General features: G+C 45.2%; 1 protein-coding gene across 1 annotated transcript in view; it reads right to left on the bottom strand.

The window, feature by feature from the left end:
* Nucleotides 1-23,388, bottom strand: part of LOC147081823 (uncharacterized) — a 39,290-nt gene that overhangs the window by 8,494 nt on the left and 7,408 nt on the right. The window contains exons 2-3 of the mRNA XM_085980654.1: nt 19,392-19,571; nt 16,232-16,320 (exon numbers count right to left, since the gene is read on the bottom strand). Coding sequence (XP_085836780.1) covers nt 16,232-16,320; nt 19,392-19,571 — 269 coding nt within the window. The remainder of the gene's footprint in view (nt 1-16,231; nt 16,321-19,391; nt 19,572-23,388) is intronic.

The raw sequence follows: 23,388 nt of genomic DNA, 5'->3' as shown, positions 1-23,388 counted from the left end.
ATAGGGCGTCGCCATCAAGGCATAAAATGCCAGCAACAGCGCTAGCAGCAGCGGAGAAGATGGAAAGCGCGGGAGGCGCCATCTTAATCCAGCGGGGAAGAAGGCAAAGCGCGGGAGGCGCCATTTTGTTAAATCGGGGAAGAAGGCAAAGCGCGGGAGGCGCCATCTTAGATTTCCAAGATGCCGAAGACTGGCAATATCACTGCCTTCGATAATGCAATAGAAGACTGGACCACGTATGTGGAAAGAGTCGAAGTATATTGCAAGGCAAACGAAGTAGCCGATGAGAAAAAGGCATCGGTACTACTAAACTTAATGGGCGCAAGAACGTACGGCCTATTGCGGAACCTGATCACTCCAGCCAAACCGATGGCGAAGAGTTTTAACGAAATTGTTGATATCCTACAGGAACACCCACAGGAGAAATCAGCATAAAGATGAGAGCAATGCTGATTACCTTACGGAGCTACGCAAGCTATCAAAGCACTGCCAGTTCGGAGCAGGACTGACAGATACTCTACGGGACAAATTTGTCTGTGGACTCCTGAGTGAAGGAACCCAGAAGAGGTTACTCTCAGAGAAAGAGCTGACGATAGATAAGGCTTTCAGCATGGCAGTATCGTACGAAGCAGCAGCAAGGGGAGCTGCGGAAATACAGCAAAAGCCACAGGAATACGGCACCCACGAAATGACATGGAGATTTGAAAAATGTTATCGCTGCGGCAGAACAACCCATGACCAGAAGGACTGCTGGTCCAAGGACAAAATATGCAGGCAATGCAGAAAGATGGGACACATTGCATGAGTTTGCAGGTCTGGGAAGAAGACTAACAACAACAAAAAGGCTACTAAGGAACAGTACAGGAAAGTACAAAAGATGACGGACAGTAGTTCCGAAGACCAGAAGAGCGATAGTGAATCCGGGAACAAGAGACGAAGCTGTCTCAAACTTCACAACATAATCGCAAAAGAGGATCACCGAACCATTTGGGTCACCCTCACGATAGCAGGGTCCCAAGTCAAAATGGAATTGGATACAGGATCAGCCCCGACCGTCATGAATCGACGAGACTACGAGTGGCTATTCTCACACATACCCTTGAAAGAGACATCCATTGTCTTGAAGACGTATACGGGGCAGAAAGTATACCCCAGAGGGAAAATAAGGGTGCCTGTCGAATACAACGGCAAGAAAATACAGAAATTGTATCTGTACATACTGCAAGATGGTGGACCACCGTTATTGGGACGTGAATGGATCAGAAAGATAAGTTTAGACTGGCACTCCATTCAGGCACTGACGGTGGCTGGTAAAAAGGATGACGACATCACACCTGGACGATTGTCAAAAATCTTAGCTAACGCCAAAGAGGTATTTCAACAAGAACTGGGAACTCTTAAAGGCGTAACTGCCTCGATAAAAATAGAAGAGAATGCAATTCCCAAATTTTTCAAAGCAAGACCGGTACCGTATGCAATTCGCCCAGCCATCGAGGCAGAGCTGGAGAATCTGGAGAATGCAGGCGTGTTATCTAAGGTAGACTGGAGCGAGTGGGCGACACCCATCATTCCTGTCATGAAGAAAACGTTAAACAATAAGTCTGAGGAGCCAAGGAAGGTTCGCATCTGTGGGGACTTCAAGGTGACGGTGAACCCAGTACTTCACACAGTACAATATCCTCTCCCGAGGATAGAAGATATTTTCGCCTCACTATCTGGAGGGAAGCGTTTTATAAAAATTGACCTAGCACAAGCATATTTGCAGATGGAGGTTGAAGAATCCTCTAGGAAGTATCTCACGATAAACACTCACAAAGGTTTTTACCAGTATAATCGACTGGTATTCGGAGTAGCATCAGCTCCGGCGATATGGCAAAGAGCAATGGAACAAGTCCTGCAAGGGATTCCGGGGACTCAGTGTAACTTGGACGACATCCTAGTGACAGGTGAAGATGACAGTGAACACCTTGCCAACCTAGAGCAGGTGCTCACTAGACTAAGAGAACATGGGGTACGAGCCAATCGCCCCAAGTGCGAGTTTTTTAAGAAACAGATATCGTATTGTGGCCACGTGATTGATGAAGAGGGGTTACATAAGTCCCCTGACAAAATTGAAGCGGTGGTTAAGGCTCCAGCGCCTGAAAATGTGTCGCAACTGAGGTCATTCCTCGGATTGGTGAATTACTACCATAAGTTTTTGCCGAATTTGTCCACAATTCTGCACCCACTGAACGCCCTACTACAAACTGTAGTAGCATGGAAATGGAGCGATGAATGTAAGCGGGCCTTTCAGAAGAGTAAAGACCTAATCACTTCAAGAGAAGTATTGGCTCACTACAACCCATCACTACCGATAAGACTGGCGTGTGATGCGTCTCCCTACGGCATTGGAGCGGTACTGTCACATAAATTCCTTGATGGTTCAGAGAGGCCGATAGCTTTTGCGTCACGCTCGTTAACTTCAGCCGAGCGTAACTACGCCCAGATTGACAGAGAGGCACTCAGCCTGGTGTGGGGGGTGAAGAAGTTCAATCACTACCTGCACGGTCAGAAATTTACTCTACTAACTGATCATCAACCTCTTGTCTCCATTTTCAACCCTCAGAAGGGTGTCCCGATAATGACAGCACAACGGCTACAGAGGTGGTCCCTTTTCCTAGGGGCACACCAATATGACATCGAGTACAAAGGAACTAAACAGCATGGGAATGCTGATGGATTGTCGCGCCTACCGTTGCCGACGGTGGAAGAAGCACCTGCAGTGGATCCTGTGGAGATATTCCACTCGACCATAGTCGAATGTCTACCTGTGACAAATGCAAACATAGAAAAGGAAACACGAAATGACCCGACACTCTCCTGGGTCTATGATTTAACGGTGAAGGGATGGCCAGCACATGGCGAACCACTGTTGCCAGCATTCTCGCCGAGAAGAGAACAGCTGTCAGTGTGCAGAGGAACCTTGATGTGTGGGTCCAGAGTAGTAATTCCACCCAAATTGAAGGATAGATTGCTCAATGAGCTTCATGAGGGTCATCTGGGAGGGGTAAAAATGAAGAACTTAGCCAGAGCGTTTGTGTGGTGGCCGGGAATCGATATAGAAATCGAAGAGATGACCAACAGCTGTACAGGATGCCAGAAGGTCCAAAACACCCCACCACAAGCCCCTCTACATCCATGGGAGTGGCCCTCATCTCCATGGCAAAGGGTGCACATTGATTTTGCTGGTCCATTTATGGACTCGATGTTTTTAATTGCGGTGGATGCACATTCAAAGTGGCCAGAGGTAATAAAAATGTCCTCAACCACCACAGAAAAAACTATCATAGTCTTACGAACCATATTCGCCAGAAATGGGCTGCCTGAACAGATTTGCTCCGACAATGGACTACAGTTTGTGTCTGAAGAGTTCCGGGGGTTCTTAAAGAACAATGGTGTTAAGCATTACACATCCGCCCCATATCATCCAGCCACCAATGGATTGGCTGAGAGGTTCGTTCAAACATTCAAGAAGGCTATCAAGGCAATGTGTAATGAAGACATACCCCTACAACACAAGGTGGATAACTTCCTGCTTGCCTACCGGAATGCGACACATGCGGTTACCAACCAAACTCCAGCCATGATGTTCTTCAATCGAAGACTACGATGCCGCTTGGATTTGGTTAAGCCAAACATCAGAAGAGATGTGGAGAACAGGCAGTTTCAGAATATGAATGAAAGGCCGACCAGGAGTTTTAAGATAGGTCAACCAGTTTTGGCCCGGGACTACCGCACAGAGAAATGGCAGCCAGGAACGATCTGCACACGGCAAGGACCCCTAATGTATACCGTGGATGTTGGAGAGAGCATTGTAAGACGCCATGCTGACCAGATTCTAGAGTCACTGGAAAACGTCAATTCCACACCACGATCTGATACACCTGGTGATGAAACCGAAGTACCAATTGCATCTACCTCAGAATCGGTGATATTGGAAGCAGACGAACCAAACAACGACGTTGATCCCGAATCAACTTTGCCAGAAGAACCTGATACCCCAAAGAGGCGTTATCCAGACAGAATCAGGAAGCCTCCTCAAAGACTGAACTTATAATTGCTTAACTTCAGCTAATGTATCTAGCAACTGTAATTGTAAATATGTTATTTAATTATTAATCGAATGTTATGTACTGTTTAGCTAAAAGGGGAGGAATTGTAGTGTATGTACTTTGCAGAAGGAACTATATTCTGCAGCCCCTGTTTACTGCAGTACCAGTAGTGACCACCCCTGTATATAAGCCTGTGTAGTAACTTTGCATAGTTAGTTCCAGTTTGTCTCCACTCAGTAAAGACCTGTTGTAACCAACTCCTGCAGTCCATGTCTCAATTACACATGGGCATAATAAAGTGACCATAATATGATTGAATTTTATATTAAGTTTGAGAGTGATGTAGTCGAACCTGAAACTAAAGTCTTCAATCTAAACAGAGGAAACTACAAGGGTATGAGGGACAAGTTGGCCATGGTAGATTGGGAGACTACACTAAAAGGTATGAAGGTGGACATACAATGGCTAACATTCAAGGAAATAATGCATAATTTGCAACAAACATATATTTCTCTAAGGCATAAAAACCCAAAAGGAAAAGTGATCCAACCATGGCTAACAAAAGAAATTAAAGCTAGTATTAAGTCAAAGGAGGAAGCTTATAAAGTTGCCAGAAAAAGCAGCCAGCCTGAGGATTGGGATCTTTTTAGAAATCAGCAATTGGGGACCAAGAAATTGATAAAGGGAAAATGGAATATGAGCACAAACTAGCGAAAAGTATAAAAACGGATTGTAAAAGTTTCTATAGGTATGTGAAAAGGAAAAGACTGGCAAAGATAAATGTAGGTCCTTTACATTCAGAGATGGGAGAATTTATAATGGGGAATGAGGAAATGGCAGAGAAATTAAATGAATACTTTGTTTCTGTCTTCACGGAGGAAAACACAAACATTCTCCCAGAAATATGAGAAAACCAAGGGTGTGGCGAGAATGAGGAACTTAAAGAAATTATTATTAGTAAAAAAACAGTACTAGCAAAATTAATGGGACTAAAAGTCGATAAATCCCAAGGACCTGATGACCTACATCCTAGGGTTTTGAAAGAGGTGGTCATTGGGATAGTGGACGCATTGGTTGTCATCTTCCAAAATTCTATAGATTCTGGAACGGTTCCTGCAGTTTGGAGGATAGCAAATGTAACCCCGCTATTTAAGATAGGAGGGAGAGAGAAAACGGGGAACTACAGACCTGTTAGCCTCACATCAGTAGTTGGGAAAATGCTGGAATCTATTATAAAGGATGCAATAACTGGGCACTTAGAAGCCAATAGTAAGATTGGGCAGAGTCAACATGGATTTATGAAAGGGAAATCCTGTTTGACAAACCTATTGGAGTTCTTGGACGGTGTAACTAGTGGAGTAGACAAAGGGGAACCAGTAGATGTGTATTTGGATTTTCAGAAAGCCTTCGATAAGGTCCCACACAAGAGGTTGGTGAACAAAATTAGGGCACATGGAATTGGGGGTATTATACTAGCATGGATTGAGAATTGGTTAACAGACAGAAAACAAAGAGTAGGGAAAAACGGGTCTTTTTCAGGATGGCAGGCTGTGACTAGTGGGGTACCGCAAGGATCGGTGCTTGGGCCCCAGCTATTCACAATCTATATCAATGATTTGGATGAGGAGACTAAATGTAAGATTTCCAAATTTCCTGATGATACAAAGCTAGGTGGCAGTGTCAGTTGCAAAGAGGATGTGAAGAGGCTTCAAGGGGATCTCGACAGGCTCAGTGAGTGGGCGAGAACATGGCAAATGGAATATAATGTGGATAAATGTGAAGTTATCCACTTTGGTAGAAAAAACAGAAAGGCAGAGTATTTCCTAAATGCTGAAAGTTTGGGGAATGCAGATGCTCAAAGGGACCTGGGTGTCCTTGTACATGAGTCAGTGAAAGTGAATGTGCAAGTGCAGCAAGCCATTAGGAAGGCAAATGGTATGCTGGCCTTCATTACAAGAGTATTTGAGTACAGGAGTAAAGAAGTCTTACTCCAGTTATATAGGGCCTTGGTGAGACCACACCTGGAGTACTGTGTACAATTTTGGTCTCCTTACCTAAGGAAGGATATACTTGCCATAGAGGAAGTGCAACGAAGGTTCACAAGATTGATTCCTGGGATGGCGGAACTGTCGTATGAGAAGAAATTGAGTAAAGTAGGCCTGTATTCTCTTGAATTCAGAAGAATGAGAGGGGATCTCATTGAAGCATACAAAATTATTACAGGACTTGATAGGGTGGATGCTGGGAGAATGTTTCCCTTGGCTGGGGAGTCTAGAACCAGGGGCCACAGCCTCAGGATAAAGGGTAGACCATTCAGGACTGAGATGAGAAGAAATTTCTTCACACAGAGGGTGGTGAATCTTTGGAATTCTCTACCCCAGAGGGCTGTGGAGGCTCAGTCATTGGGTATATTCAAAACAGAAGTCGATAGATTTCTGACTAGTAAGGGCATCAAGGGATATGGCGATAGGGCCGGTGAATGGAATTGAGGCAGAAGATCAGCCATGATCTCATTGAATGGCGGAGCAGGCTCAAAGGGCCAAATGGCCTACTCCTGCTCCTATTTATTATGTTCTTATGTTCTTAATGAAGGCATCATGACTGCTGCCAGGATACCAGGCATTGACCTGTGTAGGATTCGCAAAATCCAGGAAAATACAGCCTACATTTTAAAACCCCTGAAATGGCCACATTTTTAAGAGCACAAGATGGAGTCGGCAGATCACATGACTCATTTCAGAAGGACATACCACTGCAATACCTTAAAGAAACCTGAGTCACCACCGATTGGAAAATTCCAGACTGACTGCAATTGATATGGTAATAAAGGTAGCAGCAGTAACGAAGTCAAAAACAAAGGACTTGCACTTGAAAAGGTCATGTTAATCGCCAGATAAACGTAAACCCATCACAGAGCATAGACAAGACCCATTATCTGCATCAAACTCAGCGGGACACGGGACATAACCCATCAGTTTGGTTTCGGCCACAATTAAAGTCGTTAAACTAAAGTACCAGCTTTTGTCAAAGTAGCCGGCCCAAAACTTTGACAAAAGAAAACCCCTGATTTGGCGCCAAAGATAAGGGCAAGGAAACGGTATAACTGTTGGGGGAAAATCGACGGGCAGAAGGTACGATCGGAGGCAGAGAACAACGAGAGGTTAAGGTTAAGTTGAACGGTTCGAGTGGAGAGGTCCGATTAGGAGGTTCGATTACGGTTCGAGGAGCACGGAGGTTCTACAAGTTCGAGCAGGAGAGCAGGTTCAGGAGCCCGTCCCAGAAGGAAGATTAATCGGGAATCCCGGAAGCTACAGGAGCACCAAGGTCGAGGACAGTTTTAAAACCCTGGTGAGCATAGAGGCCCAACTCCACCTAGCTGACCTAGTAGAGGGATACTTTAGAGACGGGAGGGTTTTAATATTAAGGGCTTTGTAATCGGGAGTGTTATTTATCCTTCGTTGTACCGCGCGCTTTCCCCACCCCCGTTTTATTATACCGCAGCTAATGAATTGATGTATTTTAAGATAGTCAAAGTAATTCTTGGGTGTTAAATTTTAGTTCCCATTGGGAGGCGTGTTAATGATTTTGTCTGTGTTGTTTCTTTGTTCCCTGTGTTTTTATTCTCCTTATAAATAAAGAAACCATTAATTTTAAAACTTACCTTGTCTCACCTGATCCATTTGTCTTCCGAGTCACAAGTTGGGCCAACACATCAAGGTAGTCTGGCAATAAGTCCAGTGTCTAGAATCAGTGAGGGGGGAGCGCTTCGAAACCGCTCACGAGCAGTGTGAAATCAAGAATCGATCTCGCACACCACAAGCTCGTTAAAAAGACCCCTTACACCTGCATGATTCACTGCCTATGGTCATGCACCAGCTGGACATTGAGGGAGTGAAATCCCTTTCAATTCCGGTACATGGCAGAGTTGACATGTGATGTCCACAAAGTGATGTGCTTGCTGTCAATGGCACCTGATCCATAGAGAAGCCTGCAATCCTCACAAAGCCACGAGCTTGCTCTGCCTGCTTGTCTCTGGCAAGAAAGAATGAAATGTAGATAGCTCTCTTTGAATAGAGAGCCTCAGTGACCTTCCTTACGCAACGGTATACAGCAAACTGCAATATGGTGCAAATATCTCCAGCTCCAGCCTGGAGGGAGCCAGAGGCATTAAAGTTCATCAACACGGTCACCTACACAGCCAGTGGCAACACAGTCATTGCCCTGCTCTGAGGTTGGAGTTGTGGCTGTGGCAGGTGGCAGATTTCAGTGAGGTCGTCCTTACTGAAGCGCAGGCGTCTCACACATTGTTCCTCAATGAGGTTCAGGTAGTAGGATTGCTCCCTGAACACCCTGGGTGAATATGGCCACCTGCTGAGAAAGGGCGTTGGCTGGAGCAATACACTCCAAAATGGCACCGCTGGCGCTAAATCAGCGTTTTATGCTGTTTGACATTATGATCTGCCTGCTCTGCATACTTCTGGCGGACGTTCATTGCACGCGCGCTAACGCCTGCACCAATATGACATACCGTGTGATTCGCCCGAAAGTGTGTGCGCATGCATTGCGGATGTCATTTTGGTGCTCTAAGGGCACTCGTAGCGCCCAAACAACGGGCACTAATAGCCCAATTTCTCACCCTTTAACTCTCTCTGTGCTCCATATGGGCACCTTTCATTCTGCGTCATTTCAAGCAATATATTAATACACTGTTACAGAGAGGAAAGTCATACTGATTTCCACCCTGGAAGAACAATCTTTCTTCAAAGCATCAGAGCTAAAACAGCAATCCACAATTTCTATCTACTTAATTCCATCAACTCTAGGATAATAACTATTCTCCCTCATTCATTTGGCCACCAGTTATGATGGTCACGCAATCTTCTCCAGCATCAGTTACAAATTTTCATTGCCTTTAGTGTCAGCAGCCTGTGGGTCATCATCCTCAGAGTAAAATGACTCATGGCATTCTCCCTTTAAAAAGTAATTCGATAAGCATTGTGTGATCTTCCTGCTCTGCTACACAATGGACTGGCAATTCTTCCACATGATTATTGTGGCTGTCCACACTGGTGGTGACAACTTAATACCTGGGAAATCCTGAATTTTAGGCATTCTTAAAAGAACTACAACAGTATTCATCCAGAATGGCAACAGACCATTATCAGTATCTGGACTCAAACTGAGAGGCAACTTGTGGATTGTACTTCAAAGGAGATAACTGCTAATTCAGGGAAAGGAATGCTGTAGCCCAGAGGCCTTTGCCTGAAAATGTTCTTCAAATTCAAACTCGTCCTCTCTTCATCTTCCTCCTATTCCAAAAAGATGAAGAGATCTACCCAGAGGTCAGGAAAGTAACATCTGGTCCTGGGTGAATCAGTCACAGGCAAACATATAATTATCTCAGGTGATATCAAAACTGTCTGGACTCTACTATAACCAAAGTTTCCTACATTACCAGTGCCTTCACCTAAAAAAAAAGTACTTTGGGACATCCTGCGGTCATGAAAGGCACCATATAAATGCAAGTCTTTTCTTTGTAGTTGATGCCAACACTGCAACCTATGCCCTGGGGCATTGCTACAGCAGGAGGAGGGGCAATAGTCTTTTTGCCATCATCATAGAATTCTCTCAAACGCTGAGGGAACAGCACTGGAAGCAAGGAGATTGCTGCTTATCCCATTTGTTGAACATTCCTGGGAGCACTGTTTTCTTATATTCAATTCCCTTGGAGCTGCAGGTTTGTTTCTGTGTAGTAATGGAACCCAAAGTACCTGTAGCTGAGCGGATCAGGTTTGGACATCATTTTAACCAGAATTGTCTTCCTGTGAACAAGCGCCCATGTGCTCAGTCTCAAGCAGGCTCCTCCACTTACAGTGGGAAGGTTTTGCAGTCAGCACCACTTCCTCTTGTTGGGTTTCAGGATCAACCACAATTAACTGCTGTGCTAAGGCTGATCAGATTATCTGGACAGTAGCCAAAGAGCTCTGGTCACTTGGTGCTGCCAAACAGGTTGCTGAAGGGAGTCAATTGAGACCAAAGTGACCAGCATAAGCCCGAGGACACTGACACTGAGTTGCGGAGTATAAGATGGGTTAAAGTGGCATTGATGCTTTGTAATAACAAAAGCTCATCAATTTTGCACATCTTGAAATCTTTCACTGCAAGGCAGTTCCCAAACTGTAACACAACACTGGACTTTGTCTGATGCAAGAAACAAAAAAAGGGGAAGAAAAATTACTTCCAATGGCAGGAGGCAAAGAATGAAGGGCATGACCCAGAAGCAGGCCTTGTGTAGAAGGAAACCAAGGCCACTTTTTCCGTTGTCTGCATATGCTCTATTAAAGGAATTGGGCTCGTCTCCTTTCCTCTCCTCACTGGTGATGGGATTTTTGTCAGTATGTGAGGCTGAATAAATGAGGAATACACGTACACAGACAGAAAAAAAATAGGGCTTTAATCTGTAAACTTTTCCCTACGTTGAAAGATACTCAAGCAACGTACAGTCTGTTCTTAGCTCAAACTTACTTCATTCAAATGATCTGATATTTCACATATTTTAACATTAAATTACCATTTTTCTATGTTATTTAAATCACTTATTTCAAATAACTGAATAACTGAAATTGTTTGCACAAAATATGCAACTTTGAATTATCAGGAGTAGGCTGCATATATCTACAGCTTTTGATTAGGGTCATTTTGATGATTATGCACTCCCGGCACAGAGCCTCGCCTGCTGGCAATGCCTAAAGGGAATTCACGTGGGCACACCATACGATTTTCCATCCATAATTGCAATGAATAGAAAATTGTGGGGAGTGCGCATACAAATTCCCATCGTAAGCACACATTCATAAAATTTAATGGGCCATAATTTGCAACCCCTATGGGTGCGTACAAGATGTGTAAATGCCCGTAGGGGCCGCGCAAGTTCCGGGTTTAGGCATGCGCTGCACATGTGCTAAAACCCGGAACTTGCGATCTGTCAAGAATTTTCTTGACAGGTCATCCGCATCCGCGGATGGGGTATGACGTAATAAAACTCACTACGCACTTGGTTCGAGTATAAAGCAAGGCTTTAATCAACTTGTTTCAAAACATGGAGGTCTAGTTATCTTTCACTAGTTCCTGTTTACACAATGTCCTGGGCAAGCTGGGCCCACGCCCGAGTATTTATACTCTTTGGACAGCGCCACCAGCTGGCCGTCCAGTGTTATTTCATGAGTCTTTCTTCATGGATCATAAGATTCATAACAGGGTATTTGCCCAACTTCTGCCCACTGAATGCCCATGAAATTCTTACACCTGGTAAAACCAGGCGTAAGGCCTGCTTTTACCAGTGTTAAGAGTTTAAAAAAACAGAAAAATAACATTTTATCAATCATTTATACATTAAAAAATTTGTTAAATATGGTAAGTTTATTTTTAGCCCCTTTAAAACATGTAAATTTATTTTCAAAAAATTAAATTTTTGTTTTTAATATTTAATTAAATGCCATTTTAAATGTGATTTTTAATTTTATTTATTTGATGTCTGGGTGTATTTTTTGGGATATTCCCATTCAGATTTACAGGGTTTCCGTACATACCCGATAAGAATGAATGGGGATTCCCTTCGGTCATTCGTTGGTCTAGCCCACGTGATCCCAGGGGCGCTCACGAACCGCCTGCACCCCTGGGATACGTGGGCCTCTAACTGCAGGTACCCAGAGAAGTTCGGGACTGCGAATCTCCGTACCTCCCGGACCACCAGGTAGGCGCGGATTTTATTTGCGGATCAGAGGTATTTCCTCGTGGGAAGCCTCCGACCACAAATTCAGGGCCAATGTAACTCTTTGGAACTTTTACCTATAAGGCCTGGAAATGGTTTTGTTTTAATTTAGGTTACTTTATTGATGAAAGGTCAGATTTATTTTACAAAGATTAACTCCCAGAGATACACAGACTCTTTAGAATGTTGATTAGGAAGTTTCCTAAGTGGGACACGAGAGAGACCAGCTATCACAGATATATTGTTTACTTTTACATGTTAATTTAGCTTAAAGATGGGGATCATTAGGTTTGGTTCTGAGCAATTGCTACCATTATGAGAGGTTGGGTTTTAATTCGAATGCCCAGAATTTCCTGGGAAAATAACGACGAGTTCACGATGCACACTGTTATTACTCCTTTTGAAAACCCAGAAGTTTGTGGCGAGGAAGGATGCCGTGAGTTGTGAATCGCCACAAATTGCTGGACGATTTGCGCCAATCCACTATTACACTCACAAAAACAGGAGCTCATCGTCAACCTCCCCGTGAGTGTCAAGAAATTGCTAGATTTGCACCGTAAATGCACACTAAACTCACCGCAGAAAGCTATGGCTGGTATTTAACAATGTAAGGACGTTGTTAATGGGGTGATTTATGGTCCTGACATGCCACTCAACCTTGGAGACCCTGAAAGGGAACAACTGAAACTGTGAAGTCGCACCACTGCAGGTAGGAAATTATTCCTAGAGGTTTTTTTAAAATTTAAAATGTAATTTTTTTTTTCTTATTTTGCTTTCTGTCTCTTTTATCTCTCTCCCTTAGTCCAACCTTTGCCTCTCTTTATTTCTCTTTCTGTATCTAATTTACTTTAATTCACCCTTTTCCATCACTCGCATTGTTTCTTTCTTTGTCCTTAAATTTAATTGGTTAAGGAGGTAAACTATTGGTCCCATCATTCACCAAAGGCTCAGATGCCCCATTTCCCTCATCATCAATTCGCACTTCCAGCATTTTGTGGATCAAAAATAATTGGAGCTGAATGGTGAGGAAAAAAATACAAATCACGGCGCACGCAGCGAGATGCCCCAATCCAGTAAATTCTGGGCCAATATGCCTGGCAGGGGTTTAAATAATGAGTCATACAGGTGCTGCACAGTTCCGCACCAAGGAGGTCGCTTTTCATTCAAGGAGGTAACTTTGATTGGCAAGTCAGCAGGCTAATCCTCAACATACGTAGTGAAGGGAGCGGGGTCGAAGGGCAGTTTTTGTTTTTCTCACTCTTTCTCTGAAGAGACAATCCGAGATAGTGTGATTTAGTCATAAACACACACACAGGCTCAAGGTGGCAGTGAACCCATATGCCTGTAGTCTAAAGAGATTATCAGTTAAAGAAAGAACTTGCATTAATATAGCGCCTTTTACAGCCTCAGGATATCCTAAAGCACTTCACAGCCAGAAGTACTTTTTGAAGTGCAGTTGCTGTTGTAATATAAGGAAACACAGCAGCCAACTTGTGCACAGTAAGGCCCCACAAACGCCAATCAGAGAAACGAACGGATAATCTATTTATTATTGGTGTTTGTTGAGGGATAAATGTTGGCGAGGATACTGGGATAACATCCCTGCTCTTCTTTGAATAGTCCCATGGGATATTTTACATTCACCTGAGAGGGCAGACAGGCCCTCAGTTTAAAATCTCATCCAAAAGACAACTCTCTGGAGTGGGGCAGTTTAGGGACAGTTAGTTTATAAGTGAAGTCTGTATAGAATAGTGGCAGAGTCTCATATAGAAACATAGAAACATAGAAGATAGGAGCAGGAGTAGGCCATTCGGCCCCTCGAGCCTGCTCCACCATTCAATGCGATCATGGCTGATCATCCAAGTTCAGTACCCGGTCCCTGCTTTCACCCCATACCCCTTGATCCCTTTAGCCTTAAGAAATATATCCAACTCCTTCTTCAATATATTTAATGAATTGGCCGCTACTGCCTTCTGTGGTAGAGAATTCCACAGGTTCACCACTCTCTGGGTGAAGAAATTCCTCCTCATTTCTGTCCTAAAAGGCTTACCCCTTATCCTTAGACTGTGACCCCTGGTTCTGGACTACCCGACCATCGGGAACATCCTCCCTGCATCTAGTCTGTCTAGTCCTGCCAGAATTTTATAAGTTTCAATGAGATCCCTCACATTCTTCTAAACTCCAGCGAGTACAAGCCCAATCGTCCCAATCTCTCCTCATACGTAATTCCTGCCATCCCAGGTATCAGCCTGGTGAATCTTCGCTGAACTCCTTCCATGGCAAGAATATCCTTCCTCAGATAAGGCGACCAAAACTGCACACAATACTCAAGGTGTGGTCTCACCAAGGCCCTGTATAACTGCAGCAAGACATCCTTGTTCCTGTACTCAAACCCTCTCGCTATGAAGGCCAACATACCATTTCCCTTCTTAACCGCCTGCTGCACCTGCATGCTTACCTTCAGCGACTGGTGCACAAGGACACCCAGGTCTCGTTGCACTTCCCCTTCTCCCAATCTATTGCCATTCAGATAATAATCTGCCTTCCTGTTTTTGCCACCAAAGTAGATAACCTCATATTTATCCACGTTATATTGTATCTGCCATGCTCCTGCCCAATCACCCAACCTGTCCAAATCATCCTGTAGTTTCTCGGCATCCTCCTCACAGCACACACGACCACCCAGCTTTGTGTCGTCTGCAAATTTGGAGATATTACATCTAGTTCCCTTGTCTAGATCATTAATATATATTGTGAATAGCTGGGGTCCAAGGACCGATCTCTGCGGTACCCCACTAGTCACTGCCTGCCACTCGGAAAAAGACCCGTTTATTCCAACTCTTTGCTTTCTATCTGCCAACCAGTTCTCTATCCAAGTCAATACCTTGCCCCCAATCCCATGTGCCTTAACTTTACATGCTAATCTCTTATGTGGGACCTTATCAAAAGTCTTCTGAAAGTCCAAATACACCACATCCACTGGTTCTCCCTTATCTGTTTTACTAGTTACATCCTCAAAAAATTCCAGTAGATTAGTCAAGCACGATTTACCTTTTGTATTTCCATGTTGACTTTGTCCGATCCTGTCACTGTTTTCCAAGTGCTCTGCTATTACATCTTTTATAATGGACTCTAGCATTTTCCCCACTACCGATGTCAGGCTTACTGGTCTGTAATTCCCTGTTTTCTCTCTACCACCTTTTTTGAATAGTGGGGTAACATTAGCTACCCTCCAATCCATGGGTACTGTTCCAGATTCCATCGAATGTTGGAAGATGATCAGCAATGCATCTATTATTTCTAAGGCCACTTCCTTAAGTACCCTAGGATGTAAATTATCAGGCCCTGGGGATTTATCTGCCTTCAATCCCATCAATTTCCCTAACACCATTTCCCTACAAATACTGATTTCTTTCAGTTCCTCCCTCTCATTAGACCCTATGTTCCCCGACATCTCTGGGAGGTTATTTGTGTCCTCCTTTGTGAAGACAGAACCAAAATATGTATTTAATTGGTCTGCCATTTCTTTGTTCCCCATTATAAATTCCCCTGATTCTGACTGCAAGGGACCTACGCTTAACTTCACCAATCTTTTTCTCTTCACATATCTATAAAAGCTTTTACAGTCAGTTTTTATGTTCCCTGAAAGCTTACTCTCATATTCTATTTTCCCTTTCTTAATGAATCCCTTTGTCCTCCTTTGTTGAATCCTAAACTGCTCCCAATCCTCTGGATTACTGCTTTTTCTGGCCAATTTATATGTCCTCTCCTTGGATCTTATGCTATCCCTAATTTCCCTCGTTAGCCACGGTTGAGTCACCTTTTTTGTTTTATTTTTATGCCAAACTGGGATGAACAAATTCTGTAGTTCATCCATGCGGTCTTTGAATGTTTGCCAGTGCCTATCCACCGTTAACCCTTTGAGTGACATTCCCCAATCAATCCTACCCAACTCGCGCCTCAGACCATCATATTTTAATGTTATGCAGAATGATTAGATTTAATACAGTGATGTTCTATGATGACCTGACAAAAAGCAATTGCATGTTGAGATTGGTTCTGAAAGTTTATCCTAAGCATGCAGTGCACCATCTAGAAACTTGAGCAAGAACAAAGAATCTCGCAATAACAGCATATGAAGCCGGGAATGAGACTTTCTGTCCTCTGGGGTAAGTGTCAAATTGCATCATTCTATATCTAATGTAGGGGAGCACCTACATGTGATGTTTAGGATCTGTTATTTTTATCCCACGTCACACATATACACATGCACACACATCAAAACAAAATTATTAAGTTACATTTTTAAATTGTCTTTTTACAATGTAATCACAATTTTTTGCCTACACATTAAAAAAGTGACCACTACCTTCAGGTTCATATTGTTTTGCTTGTATTCCTCTTCACTGTCAGATGTCATACACAGAAGAAGATTCAGTATGAAACTTTTTCCTTTTCCTGTTAAACAAAATAATTGATTTAGAATGTTTAATGAAGCGGTTTACATATCTAACAGGCAGTGTCATCTATGCACTAACATATCTAACCATGCCTTTGATGTTTACTACACTCACAACCAACAAGACATTCCAATAAGAAATGGATTAACGGCTGTTCTACTGTTACTCATGGTAAGCAAATAGAATCGCAAGAAACATTGGCCTAGAAATTGGGTTCTGGCGTAGGCAGGGCTTTAGCGCCGGAAGTTAGTGCCGGCGCTAAGTCCCCCTGCGCGCGCCAAAAATTCAGTAGTGCCGCGCCCAAACGGCTGCCGGCGCTACTGAAGGGTCTTTGCGGCAGTACATCGGCGCTAACTGCCGTTTCGCGCCGCAATTCCGGCACTGCGGCACCCGATGCGGTGCGGCAGGCTGGGGACGTGCAGGCCTCCTCCTCCCGTTAAGGAGGAGCTGCCTGCACCCGGCCGCGGCCCGCGCAAATCAGCTTAAAAATGAGCCCGGCAGCTCGGACAAGTGCCGGGCTTGCATCTGTTCCGGGGGGGGGGGCGGGGGAGAAGTCCGGGGAGGGAGCTGCGGGCAGGCGGCCGGCGGGAAAGTGGCCGGCCGCCGCGGGGCCTTTAATGCGCCGGCGCAAACTGGAGTAAGGCACCTCTGACAGAACGTTGTTTGCGGCTGCCACGGGCGAGGCGGCCGCAACTCAATTTCGGAGTTCGGGCGGGTTACCACGGCAACCGGGACGCTGCGCACACCGATGACGTCATCGGTGCCGGCGCAGCGCTACCGGTGCAACGCCGATTTAGGGCCCCAGGGAATTTCTAAACTGGCCATAACTCTGGCGCTAGTCCCTCTAGCACCTCAAAAGCGGCGCTAAGGCAACTGAATTTCTAGGCCATTATTTCAGTACCGTGGGAGGGAATGAAAAAAAAAAGATTATTACATAAAGAAATTTTGAAAGAACAGAGAGTGTGTCTAAGGCTAGAAAAGTGCCTAAAGCTGTGAGCCCAGTTCTGCAAACACACCCCATTATCCCACCCCACCCTATCCCCAGCCACTCCTCCCATCCCAGGAAGACCAAAAGCCACAGTCCCTGACTACCTGCTCAAACACTACAGCAAACTCCAATAAAAACAGAAAATGCTGGAAATACTCAGCAGGTCAGGCAGCATCTGTAGAGCGAGAAACAGAGTTAACGTTTCAGGTCGATGACCCTTCGTCAGAACTGGAAAAAGTTGCAGATGTAACAGGTTTTTAACAAGTGTAGGGGCAGGGAGAGGGGAAGGGGAGGAAAGACAAAAGGGAAGGTCTGTGATAGGATGGAAGGCAGGAGAGATTAAGAGACAAAAGGGATGATGGTGCAAGGCAAAAGGAGAAGGTAATGGGACAAGTTAAGAAACAAAAGATGACTCTAGATGAAGTGTAAATGGCACTGGCAGAATCATCAACAGCTGCCATGTGAGAGAAGAAAATAAAATGATAGGGGCAGAGGTTATGGTCTGAAATTGTTGAACTCGATGTTGAGTCCAGAAGGCTGTAAAGTGCCTAATTGAAAGATGAGGTGCTGTTCTTCGAGCTTACGTTGAGCTTCATTGGAACAGTGTAAGAGGCCCAGGATGGAGAGGTCAGAGTGGGAGTGGAGCGGAGAATTAAAAGTGACAGGCGACCAGAAGCTCGGGGTCACCCAATCTGCGTTTGGTCTCCCTAATGTAGAGGAGACTGCATTGTGAGCAGTGAATACAGTATACTAAATTGCTAGAAGTACAAGTAAATCGCTGTTTCACCTGGAAGGAGTGTTTGGGGCCCTGGACAGTGGGAAGGGAGGAGGTAAAAGGGCATGTGTTGCATCTCCTGTGCTTGCCTGTGAAGGTGCCAGGCGAAGGGGAAGGGGTGTTGGGGGTGATAGAGGAGTGGACCAGGGTGTCGCGGAGGGAGCGGTCCCTTCGGAATGCTGAAAGGGGAAGTGAGGGGAAGATGTGTTTGGTGGTGGGATCACACTGGAGGTGGCGGAAATGGCGGAGGATGATCCGTTGAATGTGGAGTCTGTTGGGGTGAAAGGTGAGGACAAGGGGAACCCTATTGTGGTTCCGGGAGGGAGGGGAAAGGGTGAGAGCAGAAGTGCGGGAAATGAAACGGACACGGTCAAGGTCCGTGTCAACCACAGTAGAGGGGAATCCTTGGTTGAGGAAAAGGAAGACATGTCGGAAGCACTCATATGGAAGGTGGCATCATCAGAGCAGATGCGGCGGAGACAGAGAAACTGGGAGAATGGAATAGAGTCCTTACAGCAAACTCCAAACTACCTTTATGCCAGCCTCGCCTATCGATCACAGTGACCATTCTCCAACTGCCAAAAAGAGTCCTCGTGTCTGCTAATACATAGTGCTATCTTAATTTCACCCAACCGTCTATATGCTGAGTAACATTCGTTTGTGACTTTCGGAGTGCCCTGTGATCTTCTGGGCAAAATCTTCTTTGACCCCACATCACCAACCATGTCTCGCACACAGCAGGAGGCTTATCAGAAAATCACAGATGCACTGATGGCATGATGTCTCGGGGAATGTAACCTTATATATATCATGGTTAACCTAGATTGGTAAAATGTGAATGTAATGGAATGCTACATGTATTTTTATGTTGACCAGATGTGTAAACGTTGCAAATAATATTAATTTCCCTGTCATGAGAAGTTTTTGGGCCATTTCTCTTTTCCATATATATATATTTATATACATCCAACTCCATTTGGAGATTAAATAAATTAAAGCGAATGGAAGGAAAGAAAGAAACAAACAAACAACTTGCATTTCGACAGCACCTTTCATAACCTCAAGAAGTTCCAAAGCGCTTTACAGCCAATGAAGTATTTTTGAACTGTATGTACAAGTTCCTTATTTTCTCAATTTCAAGTTTGTTTTGTAACAATCCTTGCTTTATTTTAAGATTTATTTTGCCAAATAATTTCAACATTTTAGATTTTGCACTACATGCATATTCCTTTATCACAAAATACTGGTTGTTTCAGGTGTAAAAGATACTGAGAACATTTGAACATTTGATTTGAATTTTATTTACCATTTTGTGACAGCATGGAAATCTTAGTACGTTTTTCTTCAAATTCCTTAATAAGGCAGTTGATGTCCCCTATAGTATATCTGATGCCAAGCCAATCCACTGTTTCGCTTGATAGGACTTTCACTTTATCTTCAAGTTCATTACAAACAGTTTTCAGAATATGCTGTGCAAAATCCACCTCTACAAAAAAAGGTGAACATAGATTTGAACGGATCCAATCTTATTCCACGTCCTCCTAAACTCACACATAATATTAAAAGTTAATGATCACCACAATCTGCAAAAGATTTAAGCAATTAAGAGCTGATTTTGCAGTCCAGTCGAGGTAGCCAACTGCACAGTGGTGGGACAATGAACACCTAGGGGGTGATTTTGCCAATGGAGAGCTTTTGGAGGCAGGACTCCCACTTCTCGGGTTACAGTCCCGCCTCCAGCAACTTCTGGCCAACCCACGCTATTTCCCTTGATTGACCAGCGGGCTTAGCCGGTCAATTAAGGGAAAGCCGGTTGCAGATTTTGACAGATGAATTGTCATCGTTTGACAGCTCTGTGAAGCTGTCAAACACTGACATTCCCTGTAGTTTGATGAGGTCTTGAATTCAAGACCTCATCAAACCTCTTTCTTTTGCAAAAATGAGATGGTTGTTGCATTGGAGAATGCAACGGCCATCTGTCATCTCTACCGTGGAGGTGCGAGACTCTCCGCATACCCACCGACTGAAGCCTGCAGGAAGAAACAAAGGTAAGTACACTTTTTCTAACACTTGCCACTTACCTCAGATACTCACCTCTCCACACTTGCACCCATCACTTACCTTCACAACACACTTTTGCAGATCCACTACTCGCCTCAGTGACCCTGGCGGGTTCGGCGCCTTCGGGAAGCCCGCACTTGTGTGGGCAAAACGGTGATAAGCCTATTTTCTGCCTGTTAACTACCTGTTAACAGGCAGTTAAGTGGCTGTAATCCCTTCCCGCCTCCAAGGAGACGGGACCCGGCACGGGACGGCTACCCACCTCCTGGCAACATGGCTTGGAGGCGGGTTGGGCACCCACCCCCAAATTCTGCCATTTTCCCGGCAATCCCGCCTCCATACCCGCCTCCCCAGGGCTGGCAAGATCGCGCTCCTAATCCCTGTTTCAAGCCTGAGGAATTGAATGACACAGCTCAACATTACAACAACAACAGCAACTTGTATTTATATAGCGCCTTTAACATACTAAAATGTCCCAAGGCACTGCACAGGAGTATTTTAAGACAAAAAATTTGACACGATCCACATAAGGATAAATTAGGGCAGGTGACCAAAAGTTTCATCAAAGAGGTAGGTTTTAAGAAGCATCTTAAAGGAGGAAAGAGAGGTAGCGAGGCAGACAGGTTTAGGCAGGGAATTCCAGAGCTTAGGGCCAAAGCAACAGAAGGCACGGCCACCAAAGGTTGAGCCATTATAATCAGGGATGCTCAAGAGGGCAGAATTAGAGGAGCAAAGATATCTCGGGGGTTGTGGGGCTGAAGGAGATTACAGAGATAGGGAGGGGCGAGGCCATGGAGGGATTTGAAAACAAGGACGAGAATTTTGAAATTGAGGCGCTGCTTAACCGGGAGCCAATGTATGTCAGCGAGCATAGGGGTGATGGGCGAATGGGACTTGGTGCAAGTTAGAACACAGGCAGACAAGTTTTGGATGACCTCAAGTTTACGTAGGGTGGAATGTGGGAGGCCAGCCAGGAGTGCGTTGGAATAGTCAAGTCTAGAGGTAACAAAGGCATGGATGAGGGTTTCAGCAGCAGATGAGCTGAGGCAAGGGCGGAGAGGGACGGTGTTATGACAGTCTTTGCTATGCTGCGGATATCTGGTCGGAAGCTCATTTCAGGGTCAAATATGACACCAAGGTTGCGAACAGTGTGGTTCAGCCTCAGACAGATGTTTAGGGAGAGGGATGGAATCAGTGCCTAGGGAACGGAGTTTGTGGCGGGGACCAAAAACAATGGCTTCGGTTTTCCCAATACTTAATTGGAGAACTGGATGTCGGACAAGCAGTCTGACAATTCAGACACCGTGGCGGGGTCGAGAGAAGTGGTAGTGAGGTAGAGCTGGGTGTCGTCAGCGTACATGTGGAAACTGACACTGTGTTTTTGGATGATATCGCCAAGGGGCAACATGTAGATGAGAAATAGGAGGGGGCCAAGCATCGATCCTTGGGGGACACCAGAGGTAACGATGCGGGAGCGGGAAGAGAAGCCGTTGCAGGTGATTCACTGGTTACGATTAGATAGATAAGAATGGAACCAGGCGAGTGCAGTCCCACCCAGCTGGACGACGGTGGAGAGGCATTGGAGAAGGATGAAGTAGTCAACTGTGTCAAAGGCTGCAGACAAGCCAAGAAGGATGAGGAGGGATAGTTTACCTTTGTCACAGTCACAAAGGATGTCATTTGTGATTTTGATGAGAGCCGTTTCGGCACTGTGGCAAGGGCGGAAACCTGATTGGAGGGATTCAAACATGGAATTGCGGGAAAGATGGGCACGGATTTGGGAGGCAACAACACGTTCAAGGACTTTGGTGAGGAAAGGGAGGTTGGAGATGGGGCGGTAGTTTGCAAGGATGGAGGGATCAAGGTTTGGTTCTTTGAGGAGAGGGGTAATGACAACAGATTTGAGGGAGAGGGGGACAGTACCTGAGGAGAGAGAACCGTTAACAATATCAGCTAACATGGGAGCCAGAAAAGGAAGTTGGGTGGTCAGCAGTTTGGTGGGAATAGGGTCGAGGGAGCAGGAAATGGGTCTCATGGACAAGATGAGCACGGAGAGGTCATGAGGGGAGATCGGAGAGAAACTAGAGATAGATGTGAGTTCAGGGCTAGGGCAGGGGGGGAACCTTAGAGGAAGTTTGGCCCGGTGGGCTAGGGGAAGGAAGGGAAGTGGCAGAGGCAGCTGAATGGATGGTCTCAATCTTAGAGACAAGAGAGAAGTCTATGAGCTCCTCACATTTGTTATCGGAAGTGAGGGTGAAGGAGACAGGAGAGAGGGGTTTAAGAAGACAGTTAGCAGTAGAGAATAGGAGCCGGGGTTTATCTTTGCATTCCAGAATGATTCTGGAATAGTGAGGAATTTTGGCAGACGAGAGCAGGACCCGATAATGCGTTATGTGGTCCAGCCAGATCTGGTGGTGAATGGCTAAACCAGTTGTCCGCCATATCTGTTCAAGTCTGCATCCCTCGGATTTAAGGGAGCGAAGATGAGCGCCGTACCAGGGGAAACGGCCAGGGTGAGAGAGGGTAATTAGATGGGACTAGGGCACCAAAGATAGTGGTGAGGGTGTGGTTGAGCAGATCGGTAGCTGCAGAAATGTCATGGTGAATGGCGGGCCAGAGGCTGGACAGTTGGGATTTCATAAATGCAGTTGAAAGAGAGTTAGGAGAGAGTTTTTTTCAGGGGCGGACACAGAAGGAAGTAGGGTTGGGGGGGTGGGTGGAAGGGGCATGTGGGTGGAGGGCTATATGAAGAAATGGTCAGAGATGGCCTTATTGGCGATTGACATGATGGGAGTAGTGAGGCCATGAGAGATAGCAAGATTGAGGGGGTGGCCGTGAATATGGGTTGGGGAGTTTACATGGAGGGAGCGATTAAGGGAGGTTTGGAGGCTAGTGAACGCAGAGGAGAGAGAGCATGACGAATTGAGATGGAGGTTGAAATCACCGAGGATGAGAAGTCGTTCGGTGCAGAGGCTGAGGGAGGAGAACAGCGAAGATATCTCAGTAATAAAACATTTTTGGTACTTGGGTAGAGAACAAGAATTTTAAATGAGAGGTGGGAGGGCTGGAATAAGGTGAAATGCTCAAAGGAAGAGAAGCTGCCAGAGGAATAGGGAGACCAAGGTGTGATTTGGTAATGAGAGCCACACCGCCACCACAACGGTCTGAGCGGGGCAAGTGGTGGAAGGTATAGCCAGGCGGGGAAGCTTCATTTAAGGGCAAGGTGTCATCACCCCTCAACC

Source organism: Somniosus microcephalus, unplaced genomic scaffold (genome assembly GCF_052327205.1).
Source record: "Somniosus microcephalus isolate GS21.2 unplaced genomic scaffold, FLI_Smic_1.0 scaffold336, whole genome shotgun sequence".
NCBI classification, from domain to species: Eukaryota; Metazoa; Chordata; class Chondrichthyes; order Squaliformes; family Somniosidae; genus Somniosus; species Somniosus microcephalus.
The sequence above is the reverse complement of the archived record's forward strand: the minus strand, read 5'-3'. Positions and strand labels throughout refer to the sequence as shown.